Source organism: Phodopus roborovskii, unplaced genomic scaffold, assembly GCF_943737965.1.
Source record: "Phodopus roborovskii unplaced genomic scaffold, PHOROB, whole genome shotgun sequence".
Classification (NCBI taxonomy): Eukaryota; Metazoa; Chordata; class Mammalia; order Rodentia; family Cricetidae; genus Phodopus; species Phodopus roborovskii.
The window spans coordinates 28,564,336-28,584,049 of NW_026126447.1; the positions used below are offsets into that span (position 1 = coordinate 28,564,336).

At 35.7% G+C, this 19,714-nt stretch overlaps 1 protein-coding gene across 1 annotated transcript in view; it reads left to right on the forward strand.

The window, feature by feature from the left end:
- Positions 1-19,714, forward strand: part of Hook1 (hook microtubule tethering protein 1) — a 46,068-nt gene that overhangs the window by 6,125 nt on the left and 20,229 nt on the right. The window contains exons 3-9 of the mRNA XM_051188189.1: positions 8,821-8,893; positions 11,343-11,393; positions 12,229-12,361; positions 15,366-15,433; positions 16,542-16,604; positions 17,512-17,595; positions 19,022-19,188. Of these exons, the coding sequence (XP_051044146.1) occupies positions 8,821-8,893; positions 11,343-11,393; positions 12,229-12,361; positions 15,366-15,433; positions 16,542-16,604; positions 17,512-17,595; positions 19,022-19,188 (639 nt within the window). The remainder of the gene's footprint in view (positions 1-8,820; positions 8,894-11,342; positions 11,394-12,228; positions 12,362-15,365; positions 15,434-16,541; positions 16,605-17,511; positions 17,596-19,021; positions 19,189-19,714) is intronic.

The following is a 19,714-nucleotide window of genomic DNA, read 5'->3' on the forward strand; positions in this document are numbered from 1 at the left end:
ATCGGTAATCACGTTAAGTGAATGAACTATGAATTTACAAAGCATGTTGACAAGACTTGAGTAGTTAAGATTCTGGCCTTGTGTATGTTAATATATAATAAACATTATTTAAAAATTATGAGGTCAGATTTGGCCATTTGTATTATTGAGAGTACAGTTTATATTTAGACTATAATTCTAATCTGTGGACCATGGTTGAAAATATTAATAAGTTATAGAATTGATAATTTTTAATATAAGCTTATAAAGAGACCAGAATCCTATATTGACTTTATTGTTCTCCAGTCAGAATTATTATATGGACTTCTTCCCACCATCTACAACATGAAACTGATTTCACATCTCTATAGATGGAGCCACAAAGACCTCTATGCCATTCCTAGAAAAACAGTGTATGATTATTTTAAAATCTAAATGATTTGGCATCTGTAAGATTATCTAATTTGAATATGCAGATTTTATAGTTAACTCAAAACATGTTAATATTTTTTTCAGTCACTAAAAAAATACTCTTTACTTCCCAGCTTTCTTAAAATATCTGTTTCATTTTTATCTTGTTTTAAAACCAAATACTTGTTCAAAGCCAACATGGTACTTTTTTTTTTTTCTAAATAACCCCTCCTCTTCTCCCAGTTCCCCCCACTTCTCATCTACCTCCTTCCCCTTCACTCATCCTTTGTATCTCCACTCAGAAAAGGGCAGGCTTTCCATGGGCATGAGCAAAGCATGGCAAATTAAATTGAGGCAGGACCAAGATCCTCCCCTTTCGTCAAGGGTAGGCAAGGTAATCCAACATGGGGAACAGATTCCCAAAAGCCAGCTAAGCTCCAGGGATAGGTCCTGATCTCACTGCTAGGGACCCTACAAAGAGACCAAGCTACACAACCATCACACACGTGCATAGGGCCTCCTTTGTTCCCATGGAAGATTCCTAACTGTTGGTTCAGAGTTCATGAGCTCCCATAAGCTCAGATCAGCTATTTCTGTGGGTTCCCCTGTTATGACCACCTGGCATATACAATCCCTCCTCCCTTTCTTCAGCAAGACTCCCAGAGCTCAGCCCAGTGCTTGGCCTTGGATCTCTACATCTGCTTCGATCAGTTACTGGATAGAGTATCTCTGATGACAATTAAGGTAGTCACCAATCTATTACAGTAGATGGCCAGTTCAGGCACCCTCTCCACTATTGGTAGGAATTATAGTTGGGGTTATCCTTGTGGATACCTGGGAGTTTCCCTGGCACCATGCTTCTTCCTAACCCCCAAATGCAACCCCATCAAGGCATCTCTTTCATTACTCTCCTCCTCTATCCTACCTCCATCTTTCTCCCTTCATCCAACCTGCTTCCCAACCTGCTCCCTCATGTTCTCATCCCTCCACACCCCCCACCATTCTTCACCCCCAGTTTACCCAGATGATCTGCTTTATTTTCCCATCCCAGGGAAATCCATGCCCTCTTTGTTATTTAGCTTCTCCGAGGCTGTCGATTGTAGGTTGTTTATCTTATACTTTACTGCTAATATCCACTTACGAGTGAGTACATACCATGTTGGTCTTTCTAGATCTGGGTTACCTTGCTCAGAATGATTTTTTCTAGTTCCATCCATTTGCCTGCAAATTTCATGAGGTAATTGTACCACATTTTCCTTATCTATTCTTTGATTGAGGGCCACCTAAGTTGTTTCCAGGTTCTGGCTATTATGAAAAATGCTGCTACGAGCATAGTTAAGCAAGTGTCCTTGTATGATTGAACTTACTTTGGGGATATATACCTAAGATTGGTATCTTTGCGTCTTGAGATAGATTGCTTCTCAGTTTCCTGCTATGTTGACTTCCAAAGTGGCTGTACAAGTTTGCACTGCTACCATCAGTGGAAGATTTTTCCTCTTACTCCACATCCTCTCCACCACAAGTTGTAACTTGTGTTACTTCTGTTCAGAATTCTGTTTAGATCTGTACCCCATGTTTTAATTGGATTATTTGGTATTTTTATGTCTAGTTCCTTGAGTTCTTTATGTATTTTGGATATCAGTTTTCTGTCAGATGTGGGGTTGATGAAGATCATATCCCATTCTGTGGGCTGTCGTTTTGTCCTGTTGACTGTGTCCTTTGCCTTACAGAACCTTTTCAGTTTCAGAAGGTTGCATTTATAGATTGTTGTTCTCAGTGTCTGTGCTACTCATTCAGGAAGCTGTCTCACATGTGCCATTGTGTTCAAGGCTACTTCCCACTTTCTCTTCTATCAGGTTCAGTGTAACTAGATTTATGTTGAGGTCTTTGATCTACTTGGCAATAGATAAGCATCTATTTGCATTCTTCATGTTGAATCCAGTTATGCCAGCACCAAGATGCTTTCTTTTTTTTTTTTTTTAATTGTATAATTTTTTTTTTAGGTATGTGGATTTATGTCAGGGTCTTCAATTTGATTCCATGGATCCATGTGTCTGTGTTTATGTCACTACCAAGCTACTTTTATTATTATAGATCCATAGTAGAGTTTGAAGTCAGGAACTGTGATGCCTCCTGAATTTCCTTTATTGTACAGGATTGTTGTAGCTATCCTGGGTTTTTTGTTTTTCCATGTGAAGTTGAGTATTGTTCTTTTGAGGTCTGTGAAGAATTGTGTTGGGATTTTGATAGGGATTGCATTGAATCTGTAGATTATTTTTGGTAAGGTTGCTGTTTTTACTAAGTTAATTCTACCTATCCATAAGCATGGGAGAGTTTTCTATTTTCTGATGATTTCTTCTATTTCTTTCTTTAAAGTCTTTTTCATTCAGGTCTTTTCACTTGTTTGGTTAGATTACCCCATGATACTTTATATTATTTGTGGCTATTGTAAAGGGTGTTATTTTCTGATTTCCTTCTGAGACCATTTATCATTTGTATGTAGGAGGGCTAGTGATTTTTTTTGTGTTAATCTTTTATCCTGCTACATTACTGAAGGTTTTTAATCATCTGTAGGAGTTCCCGGTAGAATTTTTGGGGTCACTTATGTATACTATCTCATCATCTGCAAATAATGAAAGTTTATCCTTGATCTCCTTTTGTTGTCTTATTGTTCTAACTAGAACTTTGAGAACTATATTGAATAGATATTTAGAGAGTGGACAGCCTTATCTTGTTCCTGATTTCCGTGGAATTACTTTAAGTTTCTCACCATTTAGTTTAATGTTGGCTGCCAGCTTACTGCATGTTGCCTTTATTATGTTTAGGCATATTCCTTTTATCCCTGATGTCTCCAAGACCTGTATTATGAAGGGATGTTGAATTTTACTAAAGGCTTTTTCAGTATCTAATGAGATGATTATGTGGTTTATTTTTGTTCAGTTTGTTTATATGATGGATTACATTGACAGATTTTCTTATGTTGAGCCATCCATCCTTACATCTCTGAGATAAAGCCTACTTGGTCATGGTGGATTGTGTGTGTGTGTGTGTGTGTGTGTGTGTGTGTTATCTTGGGTTTGCCAGTATTGAGTATTTTTGCAATGATGTTCATGAAGGAAACTGGTCTGTAATTTTCTTTGTTGCATCTTTGTGTGGTGTGGGTATTAGTAGCCTCATGAAAAGAATTTGGCAATGTTCCTTATGTTTCTGTTTGGAACAATTTGAGGAGTATTGGTATTACTTCTTCTTTGAAATTCTGGTAGAATTCTGTGCTGAAACCATCGGCCCTGGCTTTTTTTGGTTGGGAACCTTTTAATGTTTCTGTTTCCCTAGGGGTAATAGGTCTATTTAAATTGGTTATCTGGTCTTGATTTAATTTTGGTATGGGATTCCTATCCAGAAAATTGTCCAATTTTTTATTTTATATTTTTAAGATTTCCCAATTACATGGAGCACAGGTTTTTAAAGTATGACCTGATGATTTTTTGGATTTCCTTGGTCTGTTGTTATTTTCCCCTTTTCTGATTTTGTTAATATGGTTATTGTCTTTCTGCCTCTTGGTTAGTTTGGATAAAAATTTGTCTATATTGTTGTTTTTTTCAAAGAACCAACTCTTTGTTTCATTGATTCTTTGTAATGTTCTCTTTGTTTCTGTTTCATTGATTTCAACCTTGAGCTTGATTATTTCCTACCATCTACTCCTACTCGGTGATTTGCTTCTTTTTCTCTAGAGCTTTCAGCTGTGTTGTTAAGTCACTAGTGTGAGATTTCCCCAAATTCTTTATGTAGGCACAGTGCTATGATCTTTCCTCCTAGCATTGCATCTATGTGTCTCATAAATTTGGGTATGTTGTGTGTTTGTTTTCATTGAATTCTAGACATCTTTGATTTCTTTCTTATTTCTTCCTTGACCCAGGGGTAATTTCTTTGAGAGTTGTCTAGTTTCTGTGAGTCTGTAGGCTTTCTGTCTGCAGTTAGTGGTGTTGTTGAATTCTAACTTTATATTGGTAATCTGACAAGATACATGAGTTATTCTGATGAATGTGCATCTTGCTGCTTTTCATTGTAATACTTTTGACTAGTATGAATAAAAGATGTCCACACTTAATAGTAATGTGAAGACATCAGCATTTAAACCAGGACTGTCTTTTGTGTTGCTGGTGTTTGTGTGTGTGTGTGTGTGTGTGTGTGTGTGTATGTGTATGAGTGTGTTATTTCCTTTTTCAGCGTTTCACTCTAATCTAGACTGGTCTGGAACTTACTGTGTAGTCCAGGCTGCCTCAAACTTAGAGCAGTTCCTAGACTCTAGCTAGGGTTATAGATAGGAGATACCATACCTTGCCAAAGACATCATTTCTCCTTGTACTGATGAGCTCAATGGCTTTATGCTATGTGGTCTCTCCTTGGTGTTTTGTGTTGTGTGTGGCTGTTTGATGTCCCAGATTTTCCAGCACTGCTTGGAGCAACACCAGGTGCCTTTTGTCTAAATGCTGCTATCTGGTGTATGCACAGATTTCTTTCCTATGCTTGGATTTTCAGTCTGTCTCTGGCTATCTTCTTGTTCCTATGTGCATTACTGTCTTCTAATGGCTTTTATTTTGCAGGAAAAATAAAATAAGTTAGCTAATAAGAAAGATTTATTCATTAAACAAATGACTAGTGACCTAGGTCCAAGCCGGTCTGTCTGTCTGTCCCCCTAACACCCTCATCACTTAATGTTTCACTTGACTGTTTTATTGTACTCTGATATTTTAACCACCTTATCTAAGTAACATTTACTTTGTTTTTTACCCTTTTCTAGAAGTCTGTATGTGGGCCAGTAAAATTTCCAAGAATACGTTTTTGCTTATTTGGATTAAAGTGTCATAATCCCAATAAAAAGACTGATGTCATTGACTGTTTCAAAGTACTGTATACAGTAACATTTATAATAAATTTTAGTGGTGATTATCAAATCCCATGAAAATTGTTAAAAGAGGTAAGAGGATTAATTCTTCTTTTTAAAGAAAAGACCACATTTTAGACAACCATTTTTACTTACCTGAGGCAGTTATGTGTTTATATAATAAGATCTTAAACAGTTGTCTAAGCTGTAAGATTAGTCATGGGGAGCCATGAACTTAGTGATGAGTTTGTAGTTCCCTGTCTTTAGTGTGAATCTATAATATATGCATCTCCTTTAAAAATGTGTGTGGAAGGTGCTGTTGTGGGGAAAAAAGTTATGCATTTGGAAAAATACGCCTGTAACTGTGTTAGTTTTCTAGGGCTGCTGTAACAGTATTACAGGCTGTGTAGCTTAACACAGCAAAACTTTATTCTCTTACAGTTCCTGTAGTTATAAGATTAAATCAAACTGTTGGGTGGGCTGTCCTCTCATTCAAAAGCTTCAGAGAGAGGGTCCTCCTTGCCTTTTCCAGTTGCTGATAGTCTGAGCATTTTCTAGGGCTATTGTGCCTCTGCTTAGTTTCCCTTTGTTTGTTGCTATGTCTGTTCCATTTTAGTGGCACCAGTCTATGGACCCATTCTAAATCAATAGGATCTCTTCCTACCTTGATGGATTCTGTGACAGTTCTGTTTGCAAATAAGGTCTCTTTTATAGGCACAAAGTTAAAACTGAAACATTCCATTTTGAAAAATGTGGTTCAGTTGGTAATCACCATTTTTCGATTTGCAGGTATTTGAGCAGTTAAACTATAAACTATGATAGCCAACATCTGAGTATTTACTAAATATATAATTATAAGTCCCGTTATAGAGGGTGTGTGGTGTATGTGTGTGTGTGTGTGTTGTGTTCTTTTGGAACCAAGAGGTTGATATTGAGTATTTCCATTTCATTCTATACTTTAGTTTTTGAAACAGGCTAGTCTCACCTTTTTGGCTATCCTGGTTGGCTGTGAGTTCCCAGAATCTGCCTCTTTTTGCCCCACTTCACAACCAGTACTGGAGTTATAGACATGTACTGTTGCGCTCAACTTTTACATGGGTGCCACAGATCTGTACTGAAGCACATGTGTTTATGCCATCTTCGCAGAGCTCATCTAACTTTTTTCTTTATAAACTGTATATTTTACCTTCAGTTTATCCATGAGGACCAGCAGTGTAGAGAGCTACTTTTAGAAGTCAAACAGTGAATAAATTAAAAGGCTGGGATTTGAATTAGTTTATCCTGACTCCAAAGCCAGTGTTTTTATTCAGCAGTAACAGTAAAAATCCAGTACACTGAATCCTGATGAATTTTTATTCAGCAGTATTCTTGAGGTATCAATTGATGGCAATACATTTTTTATTAGTAAGTAGAAATACAGTTTTCCCCTCAAGTTACCTGCTAAAATTCTTGAAGACATATCTTGGATGGAATTAAACATACTGTGATGATTTTTGGTAAATTTATATTAGAAAATAATTGGGTTGTTTTTTTCCTCATTAACTCCTTTTCTTAACTTTTTAGTGTTTAAGTGTCATTCAAGTTCTGAAAAATGTAAAAACAAACCAGAAACACACATTAAGCCATATAGATAATGTGCCAGTGCAAAAATATGGAAAGTAAATTGTCTAAGGTTGAACATTAGGTTTAATTGGTGGGAAGACTAGCTCAGTGTTAATTGTTACAGAAGGGTGAATTTGCTGGTAAAACAGCAGGATCTGGGTTATTATGGAGAAAGAAGACAGTACTTCTCAGGATTAAAATGAATTAGCAATGCAAAGAAACACAAAGTATTAAGAAAAAAGGAGGAATCGGGGAAGAACTAGATAATGAAACAGTTTAATCTGTAGATTTAATTTTTGAAGGTAATTGACAGCGGGGATGGTGGGTGAAGAGATTGGTGAAACAGTCAGGGATGCTGAGTAGCAGTACCAGAAGTGGGTGTGTGGGGGTACACACGTTTATTTTAGCGGACTCGTACATTTCTTGTAGAGGCTTGCTGAGCAGAATAGGCCAACAGGCTGGAGAACCAGAATGAGATCACTCTTTCCTGCCACAAGTCTGTCTTCCTCCTCAGGCCTTTGCCTGACTGGGTGAGACTGGCTCACTCTCCTGGGGGTTGTCTGCTCTCCTTACTGCTGGCCTAACTTGTATCTAGAAGTGTCACTGCAGTAGCAACTTGATGTGATTGGCCAAATATCTGTATTGTGACCCAGAAAAGTTGACAGACAGAGTTACCCATCATACCTGCTGTACCTGGGATATTATATTACTTAATCTGATATTAAAAATAAGTACCTTAATGTTTGACAAGTTTGCTCATTAAATTATTCTAGCAGCATGCACTCAATTACATTGTTTTTGTAATTCTAATCTTATCAACCAGGAGAAGTTGGATGGTTAGGAACTCATAAATGAATGAATTGAAAATGGGAAGCCATATTTTGCTTACCTAGCAGGAGTGACTCCCTCTGTACCAGAACAGCTGGAGCAGAAAAATCTGACTCTGAGCCCTCGAAGTGCAGTGTGTCCTGCTTTCAGGGTCTTTTCCTCCTCCTCCTTTTTTTTTTTTTTTTTTTTTTTTTTTCTTCAAGATCTGGCCTGGGAAAGAGTCCCCTACCCCATATCAGTTTATCTGTAAAGTACAAGTCCCCTTGTCTCAGAGTGCTGTCTTGAAGCCTTGTGAAGGGGTCAAAGGTGACCCCTCACTGTCTATCACATCTTCTTTCAGTTGTTTATGCTCTTCCTTTAATAGCTACTTTTCTAAAAGTCAGTATGTAATTAATCTATGTTGATCTTGCTCAATCCCTTAGACAAGGCTTCCAAATAGTTAGAACATAGGAATATAGTCTGTTCATATGCTTTGTATGTGTAACATGTTCAAAACCTCATTAAATTCATAACCTTTTTGTATGTCAGTTATTTGTCTCGATTTTTGTTATCAACATAGGATTTTATTTCTAATGAAAACAGAAGTTTTCTTTAGTGTTTAACTTTGTAGATTTCTTAATTAAAGCATTCTATTAAACCATACTCAATAAACTAATTTATTTGGTGTTTTACTATTCACTAGGGTCATTTGAAGCAAATTACTCTATCCCTCTCTTCTGTTCCCTAAAGAGGGAGATTGGGCATAACATATCCATTGCCAAGTTACTATGGTATTTAAATGAAATAATATCTCACACAGAATGAATTTTCCATATATAGTAAACACCTCAGAGTATTGGATTTCTTTGTCCTTTTTTAGACTTGGTAGCAGAAGGCACAGTGCAGAATATTTAGTAAGTACTTGTTTTATTTTGAGTGTTAATGACATAAATAACAATATGGGAAGGAAATTCCAAATTAAATTTTTGGAATCCCAAAATTTTAGTGGCTTCATTTTTAATTACTGCTAATCTCCCTAAGGATTGATTTCAAACTATAAATACTTATCTTTATTTGGTTTTGTTTTCCATGTTACAAAAACATTTTAAAGTTTAGCTTTTATATTTTTGTTTTAGTGATGTAGCCTGGTTCAATGAAACTTGGTTAAGCCGAATTAAAGATGATGTTGGAGACAACTGGAGAATAAAGGTATGCAGAAATGGGCATTTGGGGTACATATGGTGCAGGTAGCCCTTAACAGTAGTACTGAACTCATCTCAGTGCTTTGTTTGTCTTGCTTTTTCGAGACAGGGTTTCTGTGTATTGCTTTGAAGCCTGTCCTGGAACTCGCTCTCTATACCAGGCTGGCCTCAAACTCACAGAGATTCACCTGTCTCTGACTCCCAAGTGCTGAGATTAAAGGTGTGTGCCACCACCACCCAGTTTTTTAAAGTTACCTCAGTGTTTTTTAAAAAGTTAATTCAGGAGTGCATATTTCAGTTTGAGTTAACACATACTGTACTGGTCAGTTTTTATCAACTTGACTCAAATTAGAGTTACCTTGAAGGACAGACCTCAGTTGAAAAGGAAATACTTCATCAGATTGACCTGTAAGAATATCTGGTTGTCATTTTCTTGATTGTTGGTTGATGTGGGATGGCCTAGCCCATTGTGGGCAGTGCCGAATCAGGGCAGGTGGTCCTGGGAGGTTTAAGGAAGCAGGCTGAATGGGTGTGAACCTGAAAGCAAGTCATTAAGCAGCTATCCTCCAAGGTTTCTGCCTCTCCTGCTGCTTGGGTTCTTGCCCTGATTTCTCTCAGTGATTGGTTATGATCAGGATTTTTATGCCAAATAAACCCTTCCCTCCCCAACTTGCTTTTGACCATTGTGTTTTCACATAATAAGAAAGTAACTAGACACCTGAGTTTACCCATAGCTAAATACCATCGATTATTTACAGAGCCTTTCTACCTCCCAAGAACATATACTTTGGTGTCTTTTCAGTTAATCTTCACCCAGTGATCAGCTTCTGATGTCTGTAGGTCCTTTGGGTCACTTGAGTTCCCATATCTAGAATTCTGTATGAATGCAACTGAACAGTGTGTGTACTATTTGTGTATGTAGACTTTATTTACTCAGTATAATGATTTTGAGATTCATATGTGTTGCTTGTATTAATCATTATATCTTTATTGTTGGGTAGAATATTGATATGCCATTTTTGTTTAGCTATTCACCTGGTGGGATATTTGAGTTATTTCTAGTTTAGGCTCTAGTGGTGAATCCTTATTAGACTTAATTTCTTTGGGGGAAAATTCCTTGGCGGAATTGCTGTGTGTGTGTTTATATATGTGCATATATATGTACATATATACATGTATATGTATACATATATGTATATACATATATGTTTCACTTTATAAAAATCTGCAAATGATTTTATATTTTTAAATCCCTTTTACTTCAGTTGGTTTTCTTATGTCTTGTGGGGTCTGTGTTTGTTCCATAAAAATGTCTAATTTGTGTTATAGTTTTTAACAGTACTGCTGTAATAGTATGCTAATGAATATATAATACAAATATGAATAAAGAATGAACTTATACATATAAACATAGTCTTTTAAAATTATTTATTATTTTATATGTATGAGTATTTTGTCTGTGTGTGTGTGTGTGTGTGTGTGTGTGTGTGTGTGTGTAGGGTACCATGTGAATGCTTTGTGTATGCAGAAGTGAGAAGGGAGCATCAACTCCTCTGGAACTGGAATAATACCCAGTTGTAAGCAGTCATTTGGATGGTGGGAATTGAACCTCGGTCCTCTGGAAGAGTAACCAGTGTTCTTACTCACTGAGCCTTCTCTTCTGTGAATGATGTCTTACCAGTCTTTGCTAACGTTGAAAGATTTTTGTATTATTCCCTTAATAATATGTAGCTTACAACTTTTCAGTTTTATATTTTATATTTTAAAAATGATTTCCTCATTGGCTTTTCTTTTTTCCTGTTTACACGTGCCCTTCTTTATCTTGCTTCTTGAAGAGGTTTAAATAATAAATGTTAGGTATGTTTTTTGTCCTAATATTAAACACTGCTCTACACATTACATTTATTATAAAATATTTTGGTATTATTGTGTATATGTTGTATGTATGGAGTGTGCACATGCTACATCATTTGTGTGGAAGTCATAAAATAAGTTTGTGAAGTTTGATCTCCCCACCTTTTATGAGTTCGTCAGACAAATGTCAGCCTTGCTTTCTCATGTGTTGTGTCTTAGTGAATGTTCCAAATGCACCTGAAAGCAATATACATCCTCATTTATTCTCTAAATATGTTTTGTGCCAAATTCGTTGATAGTGCAGTATATATTTTGTGTATGTTGTGTTTAATTTTCCCATTAGTTAGGTAAGGAGGAAACGTAAGTCTCTACTGATGATTATGAGTTTTCTGATAATAATAAATTCAGTTCTTATTAATTCTGATATTTTCATGAGTATTTTTATTATTTTTATTAGGTTTATTACACATTTTTCTCTCTCCTTGGTGGGAAAGTTGATAATTTTTTTTTTTATTGGGAAAGTGATAGTCTCTCACCTTTGTATATGTCTTTCATTATTAATATGAAACAAGCATTTATTTCTCCTTTTTGTTCTACTTTAGGCTAGTAACTTAAAGAAGGTCCTCCATGGAATTACAAGTTATTATCATGAGGTACAAGAAATACCTGGTTTTAAACAAAAATTCCTGTTGCTTGACTTATTGATTATAGTGCTGTATTAGAATGAAACTCATAATTGTAATAATTATATTGCTATTTTTAGAGCACTCAGAATTTTTGTGAAAATGGGAGATTTAAGGCTTAAATGCATTGGCTTTCCAAAAAAACAAAAAGAAAAGATAGTTTTTAGTTTGAAACTCTAAATTAGTTTTACAAATAGAATTCATTGTATAATAATTTGTGGCCTTTGAACTGATTTTGTTAGTTAATAATTTTTCTTCTCTTTTAATGGCACAGAAATAAACTTGAAAGTTTCTTGGGAAAGTTTTAATGCTGCTGTGAGAATTTTCTGGGTGCTCTGTGAGCTAGAAACTTCTTAATTAGCTTCAAGAAAATAAGGAAGGGACAGAAAAAGTCCAATGCATTGGATTTGTTGTTCATTTGTGAAATTGTAGTGGTTTATGCTGTGCCTCTAAGTGATACATACTAACACAGATAATTTTCAGTCTGACTTGTCTTCAGGTTGTATAAATAACTTGCCTTTATTAATATATTTTGGGCTAGGAAAGTCCTGTTTACTACTTACTACAAAAGCATTTTTGTTAGAGTTAAGTTAGCTTTGGTCCTTCTTGACAAATCCTTGTTTTTCTGATATAGAGGCCAAATGAAAATCAAATACAGTTGACTCTGAATATTGAGAAGGTGTCCAAATATTGTTAACTATTACTGACTGAATTTGAGTTCTTCATGAATTTATTTTAAATAATAATGTAAATTCTTTGTAGCCTACTTAGCTAAGTGATCTAATGTATTATTTTGATTCTTAAGTTTTTGGGGCAGCAGATTTCTGAAGAACTTATCCCTGATTTAAACCAAATAACTGAATGTTCAAACCCCGTGGAGCTTGGAAGGTTGCTTCAGCTTATCCTAGGCTGTGCAGTCAACTGTGAAAGGAAGCAAGGTAAGCAGGTTTTAGTTACTTGAGGTTCCCGCTTTGCTAGTCCTCAGTGCTGACATGTACAGGAAGGTTATCTTCCCACTACTATATGGCTGAAATCACCCAGCAATAAACTAGATCTTATTGGAGACCTCCCTGTTACTAATAATGCTGCAGCTCTTGAGTGTCCTGCACTCTAGTGTTCAGTGGCTCAATTAAGTATTTAGTTGAAATTGTTTAATATCTGGTGTTTAGAACATGTTGAGTAGTCAATAAGAATTTTAGGTTCATTTAATTTTTTATAATAAAATATTCAGCTAATAAATTATAATCCAAACTTCTTCAAATAATAATTGCTCTGTTTAGAAGAAACCTGTCCACTGTTTTCTTTTGAGAAGTGGAGCAGTGCACATATTAATGGAACTGGTACATTACATTTATATATATACTCATACTAATATATGTACTGCTGTGCATAAAATGTCATAAAACTGAGTAGACTTGAGTCTCCTTCCCAGGGAGAGCTTGTATATCTTGGGTGGGAAGAGCTTTGACACCACTTTTTATGAAGTGGTGTCATAAAATTTCTTCATAAAAATTTCTTCATGTTCCAGAAAAGATATAGGACATGAAATTAATTGTAGTTTATAAAATGCACACACACACACACACACACACACACACACACACACACACACACACACACCATAAAATGTTCCTATTCCAGTGTCTGTATTTAGTAGATACTTTTTCAGAGGGCAAATAATTGCTTTTTCTATATTTAGCCAGAAATCATTAAAGATCTATATGTTGTAGTTTTTTTTTTTTTTTTTAACTAAAAATTTTTACTCATACAGATTAAAATGTCCCTGGCTGTCCACAATTTGACAATTTCAGGTTTAAATCTAGTACTTATTGTTACAGTTTGGTTCTTTTTATTCTTTGACTAATACTTAAGTTTCTTTCTGGTTATTTATAGCATATTTGTGTCTGATTTATGTTTCCAGAGTATCAGGTATTATTTATTTTTAGAGATGTAATATTTAGCTTTGATTCTATTTCATTTCAGTATCATATAATTTCTAGTATTACATTCCTTCATTTTCTTGTAAATTTATCATGCTTCTATTATAAGCCATAGTTGACAGTTTAATCTACAATTTTCTCTAGTGTTGATGATTTTGTTGCATCTTGCAATATATTTTGATATTCTATCTTATTCATATTAGGCCTAAGTATTATTACATATTTTTGCTTTTATAGTTTTGAAAGGAAATTCAGTTCCTGGAGATATAAGTGATTGTTTTATCAGCAGTATATATAAAGAAACAGTTTCACTTTCAGCATATGTGTCTAGGTTAACAATTAGGTTTGAATAGTTAAATAAAAACTACCAGTGGGCTCAGGATGTGGCTTAGTAGTAGAACTCTCATCTGTCATATGCAGAGCCCTGGATTCCACCCTCAGCTGCAGAAGGGATGAAAATAGGGGGAAAAAATTTACAACAAATGAACATCCCAAATTTAAGGTTCCGAACAACTTCCGAACTTTTATGCTTTGAAGTAAAGATTGGCCTGATAATAAATAATGAATGCCCCTTTCAAAAGGGGATATTTTAAAACACAATTTCTTTTATTGACTCTTTGGGAATTTCACATCATGAACCTTAACTCCACTCACCTCCCAGTCCCCCTTTTATATTATATCGTCTCCTCACTTCTGTAGTGCCCTCCAAAAGAAAATTAAACAAAACAAACAAAAACAAGAAAAAAAAAATCAGAAAGACCTTTTAGATTCTCCATCTTTCCTGCCTCTCCAACACCTCTTCATTTGTTCTGTAGACATTGAGAGCCCTGTGTCACATGGTATACCCTTTTTGTACAATCAGCTTTACTAGCAAATGTTATTGAAATAAGTCACTGGTCTGGTTCATGGCCTCTGGTTTGTGGTACACCATCATCACTGGATCCTCACCAAAATTCTTCTGGGACATCCCACAGCCACCCATTTCATGGAGATCCTATTGGTGTCATTTCACCAGACCAGTCCCTTCACAAGATCTAGCATGCCGGGTAGATATTAGGGTGAGCCAATTTAAGGCATAGCTGCAGGCCTGGGTTATAGCTGAGCTGGACCACTGGGGCCATCTGCCTCAGGTGAGTGTGGAAAGCCAACTCCCCTACACCCATGCCATTAGGGTCAGTTTTCCCTCTCTGGCATGGCTCCCAGACAGGAACACACCACAGGTTGCAGTCCAAACCCTCTAATTCTGTGTGACCATTGGTGGCAACACAGACCCCAACTGCAGTAGGATAACTGATGCAGATGTGGTCCTTTGCAGCAGCCAGGTCTGGATTGCCCCAGATGCTAGTATAGGCACCGTTATGTCTTTTGTACATTCTTCAGTTAATTCTTTTTCTCCTCCTTAGCATTTAGTTGTCAAGTGCATGCCATAACCTTTCAAACTCTCAGTGTCACAAATAAAAGGAAGATTTAGAGGACTTGCAGGAGTGTCTAAAGGAATCAGTACAACCCAAAAGTATTGGATAACTTTGAGGGCAGTAGTTGGGTGAAGAACATACAGTTGGAGTGGACTTAAGTCTGCAAATAACTAAGGCATTCTTTAAGTCCCTCATTTCGTGTTTGTGGAAAGGTTTAAATGCGAGAATTATTGGATGTCAAGCAGGTGTTGCAGGAGGCTGCGTACATACCTTTGAGAGCCTTCCTGGAATGCAGATGGCACAACAATTTTTGGTTCTAAAATTGGACAGTCATTATCAATTGTTTTACTATATTACTTGTAGTGTCTTTTCTTTTACTTGGAAAAATTAAAGGGTTCTTTTTTGGATAAAATATTTAAATTACTAAAGTTGAAAGTCTTTATCTTGCTTTTAATGGACATGTTAATGAATTAGTATATTTGTATGAAGGGTCATTTATGGCAAATTAATTTCCACACTTCTGTTATTGAGTAGTTAAGGCGTTATATAGAAGAATTTTATGTCAAATTTAATATTTTCATTTATAGAGCATATTAAAACTATAATGACCCTGGAAGAATCTGTTCAGCATGTGGTTATGACTGCAATTCAGGAGGTAAGTGACACTCTGCTCACCTGAGTATGAAAAGCCTGAGCCAAATTACATAGAACTGTGTACATATTTAAAAGCCTTGAAGCTCAATTTTAGAACCCCTAATTCTAAAAGCCATCTGATAATTGGTATTTTTAAGTACTTTTATTTTAATTTGATGCTCAGCACCAAACCCAGTGTCTAGTGATTGCTAGGCAGATTCTCTTCCACGGATCAAATTTCTTTTGAATACCTTCTACTAATTCAAGCAAAATAATCAACCCTAGTGCATGTGGGATGTTCCATTTCCTCTCCTTTTCCTGCTTGTTAGAAAAGTGTTCATGACATTAGTACAGTGGTTCTCAACCCCTTAGGGTTGCCTAAGATGACTAGGAAACACAGTTATTTACATTGCAATTCATAGCAGTAGAAAAATTACAGTTATGAAGCAGAAAAGAAAATTTATGGTTGTAGGTCACCACGGCATGAAGAACTGGATTAAAGGGCTGCAGCATTAGGAAGCTTGAGAACTGGTGATCTAGTGTGTCTGTATCATGTGTATTTAGAACTTTTGACTTGTGAACAATTAGATTTTGGATTCAAGTAGCCTAAATTTAAGTTTATGATTATATCATACATACTAGTATGATATCAAATTCTTGGGGTTGGTATTGGCTCTTAATCCAGTTATAAATCTTGGGTGAAAAGTGTTAATTTATGACATATAAATCATTTTTTTAAGAGGGGCATGGTGGTACACCCTGGAGCCATTGCTCTTGAAGGAGGATCACAAGCTTGAAACCAGCTTACTCTGCCTTATAAGAACTTGGACTAAAAAAAGAACAAGATAAATGAAAGCATCCCCTATTTAAAAACATGTTTGTGTTTATAGTTGGTAATTTGTCTCCTAAACTTGAATGAATTGTAATTTATTCTTAATCTTATTATTAATGTGCTTGAACATTCTTACTTGTTTCTATCTCTAATGAAGTTTTTATCTGATTAATGTTCTAAGGTTCATTGGATTAAGGCAAGAAAAAGTTAAATATAAACCAATTTATGAAACTTTAAATAAGTAGATTTTCATAAACATTGCACTATTGTACTTAACTTTGCTATTTTAATTTCCTAGTTGATGAGTAAAGAAATAGTGAGCTCCCCTGCAAGTGACACAGTTGGAGAATTAGAGCAGCAGGTAAGATTTCCGTTATGTGAGGAGACAGTTGACAGTTGGGGACACGGCTTCCCCTGCCAGTTACTCGCAAGGTTTAAAACCATGTGCAGTGATCCCTCCTGCAGAACTGCATGCAATTTGCTGTAAGAGCCTGCTTGGATATTAATGTGTATTCTAATGAATGTAAGTAGTGACAGCTTTAGTATTTTCTGTGACCATGTTCTAAGAGTCAGTGGCACTAAGTATTCCAGCTAGACCTGTTGATAGTTATGTCGCCCATTCTGCATGGTTATACCATTAAACAGTAGATAATTTTTAAAAGTCTAAAATTTCTATTATAGTTTCAATAGTGATTTCTCCCCCCCCCCCAGTTTTTATCCTTTTGTCTGAGATTGAAGAAAGAGCTCACAGACAGACTCAGAATCCTGTAACAGCACTTTTTACATAGAATAAAGTTTCCCTCTCCCTTTCTATAACCTCATCAGGGCAGTCCAGGAAAAGTGGGAAAGGAGAGGCCAAGTGCATTTTTAGGTATTTCTTTTGTAGATACCTTGCTTCCAAATTCCCCAACCAAGAGTAATATTAGATATCTTAAAGAATATTTCAAATTTATTTTTTGATAGAAATTTTGTTTAAATATAAACATACTTTTTTGCATATTATCTATAATGAAATTTAAAAAAAGGAATCTGTAAGACCTTTAAAATATGTCCCAAGAATTTTCATGCAATCTTATTTATGTCAGGCCTTATCTTTAACTATTGGTAAGATTATGTGAATGTCACACCAAGGCAACACATGAAGGCTCATTAGTTAACAGGTAAATTGTAAACATGATTTCTAATATCACTATACGTGTATTGATAGAAGAATTTATAGTTTTAATTCACTAAATGTGGTTTGCTGGGGATGATGTTTTCTGTTTCAGCTTAAAAGGGCTTTAGAAGAGCTTCAGGAAGCCATAGCAGAAAAGGAAGAGCTGAAGCAGAGGTGCCAGGAACTGGACATGCAGGTATGGACAGAGGAGCATGAAACGCCTTACGTGAAGGGTGAGAGCAGCACATGTTCTATAACATGAGAGACTTATGTCAGTGAATAAAATCATAGAGGTGAGTCCCAGGGAAGATCTACCCCATGCTCTCAAATGTCCCTCATGTTTCTTCTCAAAACAAAATTAAAATAACCAGGAAGTTGTCAGTATGTACTTACTGCTCCAGCGAATGTATAGACTTAATTGAAAATACACATAGTAAACTTTTCTAGTAATCCAGCAGAAGTATGATTTTAAGTGAAAGGCCTGGCATAGTGGTTCATGCCAGTGATTCTAGTACCTAGGAGGCTGAGACAAAAAGACCGTAAGTGAGAGAACAATCTGTGCTCCGTGGTGTGACTCTGTCTCTGCCCTGCTTCCCCTGAAGAAACCAAAATATTTGATTAATGACCTCTAAATAGTTATCTTCTTGGGCCAAAAGTTGTTGTTAATTCAAATTTAATTTTGCTGCTTTGGATTGCCTGAACTTTGTATTTTTCTTGAATACTGGTGCTTACTAAAAATGACTAAAGTTAATTTTATTATATATATATTATATTTTCAAGTCAATTGTGTTCCTAACTGGTTTTATCTCCTCAAGAATTCTTTAGTCCTGTCTCCATTTTAATGTCCTTGGACATTCTCTGTTACTATTTGTAATTCAATTTCTGTTACATTTCTTGTCAGTATATAGTTTCTCATTACTCCAGGGAATATATAGACCTATTGAAAATATACACTATAAACTTTTCCAGTAATCCTAGCAAGTTTTTAGTGGGTCATCTTACAAAAAAAAAAAATGTTCTTAATAAAATCATAAGTCAGCTTTTGCTTTACTGAACAGTCATCTGTACTTGTAAGTTTTTTGAGGTGTTAAGTAGAGAGTAAATAGAACCAAGGGAACAAAATGAACCAGAGAGCAGTGTAATCAGGAGCTGGCACTGATAATCTGCACTTGCATGCCGCTTTTAGATTTGTCAGTTTATTCACTGTGTGTGCAGTGGAAGGACAACTTCCAGGACTTGGTTCTCTCCTTTCACCATGAGATTGAACTCAGGCCTGCAGACTCGGATGACAACCCTTTTACCCACCTGAGCTATCTTACTAATACCCACTTACATTTATTTCATCCTTTTTACAAGATTGGCAATTTTCTTGTGCAAATGAAAACAATTTATCTGGCTTAAAATAAAAACAAAACGACAACAACAAAGAAAACCCTGATTCTTTGAGTATTTTCTACTATGAACCTAAAATGATAACTTAGGCTGAGAAAATGACTACATCCTGAAAATTAGCTTAGACCTAAAACTATATGTACTCAAACTATTTCATCCCTCAGTCAGAATTAGAATACAGAACTCCCAGCTCATCAGAGGTGGCTTTGACATTGATGTTTGTTTCTCAGGTGACTGCACTTCAGGATGAGAAGAATTCACTGGTTTCTGAGAATGAGATGATGAATGAAAAGCTTGACCAGTTGGATGGCTCTTTTGATGATCCAAATACAATGGTTGCGAAAAAGTATTTTCACGCACAGTTACAACTAGAACAATTACAAGAAGAAAACTACAGGTAATATTTTAGAAGAAATTATTGAGCTTTATTAAACTAATATTTAAAGAGCCATAATTATCAGTAGCCAATAATTGAGAATTTTATATATGTACTTAAGACATTGATTAAAGTACACTAACAAAAAATACCAAATTGTGTAAGCAGTACCTTCCTCACAGTGTTCAGTTAGGTTAACCAGGTAGGATATGCACAATAAAACAAGAACTTCAAAGATCGAAGTCAGACATTGGCTGGAGGCAGTAAGAGTTGGAGGAGGGATCGCAGAGGCTTGGAGAGTGTGCCTCCATAGAAGTAAGTTAACAGTAATGAAAGGATGCAGATCTTTAGTTTAAAAGATACTTTTCACTTTAACGTTTTGCTCTTTAAAACGAGATGCAGATTCTTTTAGCCTCTGCTAAGCTTCAGTATGTGTTTCCAAAAACAGCAAACCATACCATAATGGTGATAATTAGCAGATTGTTCATTGACATGGTGTTGTTACCTAAGCCACAGAACATTAGCAAGTTCAAGCAGTTGTCTCAAT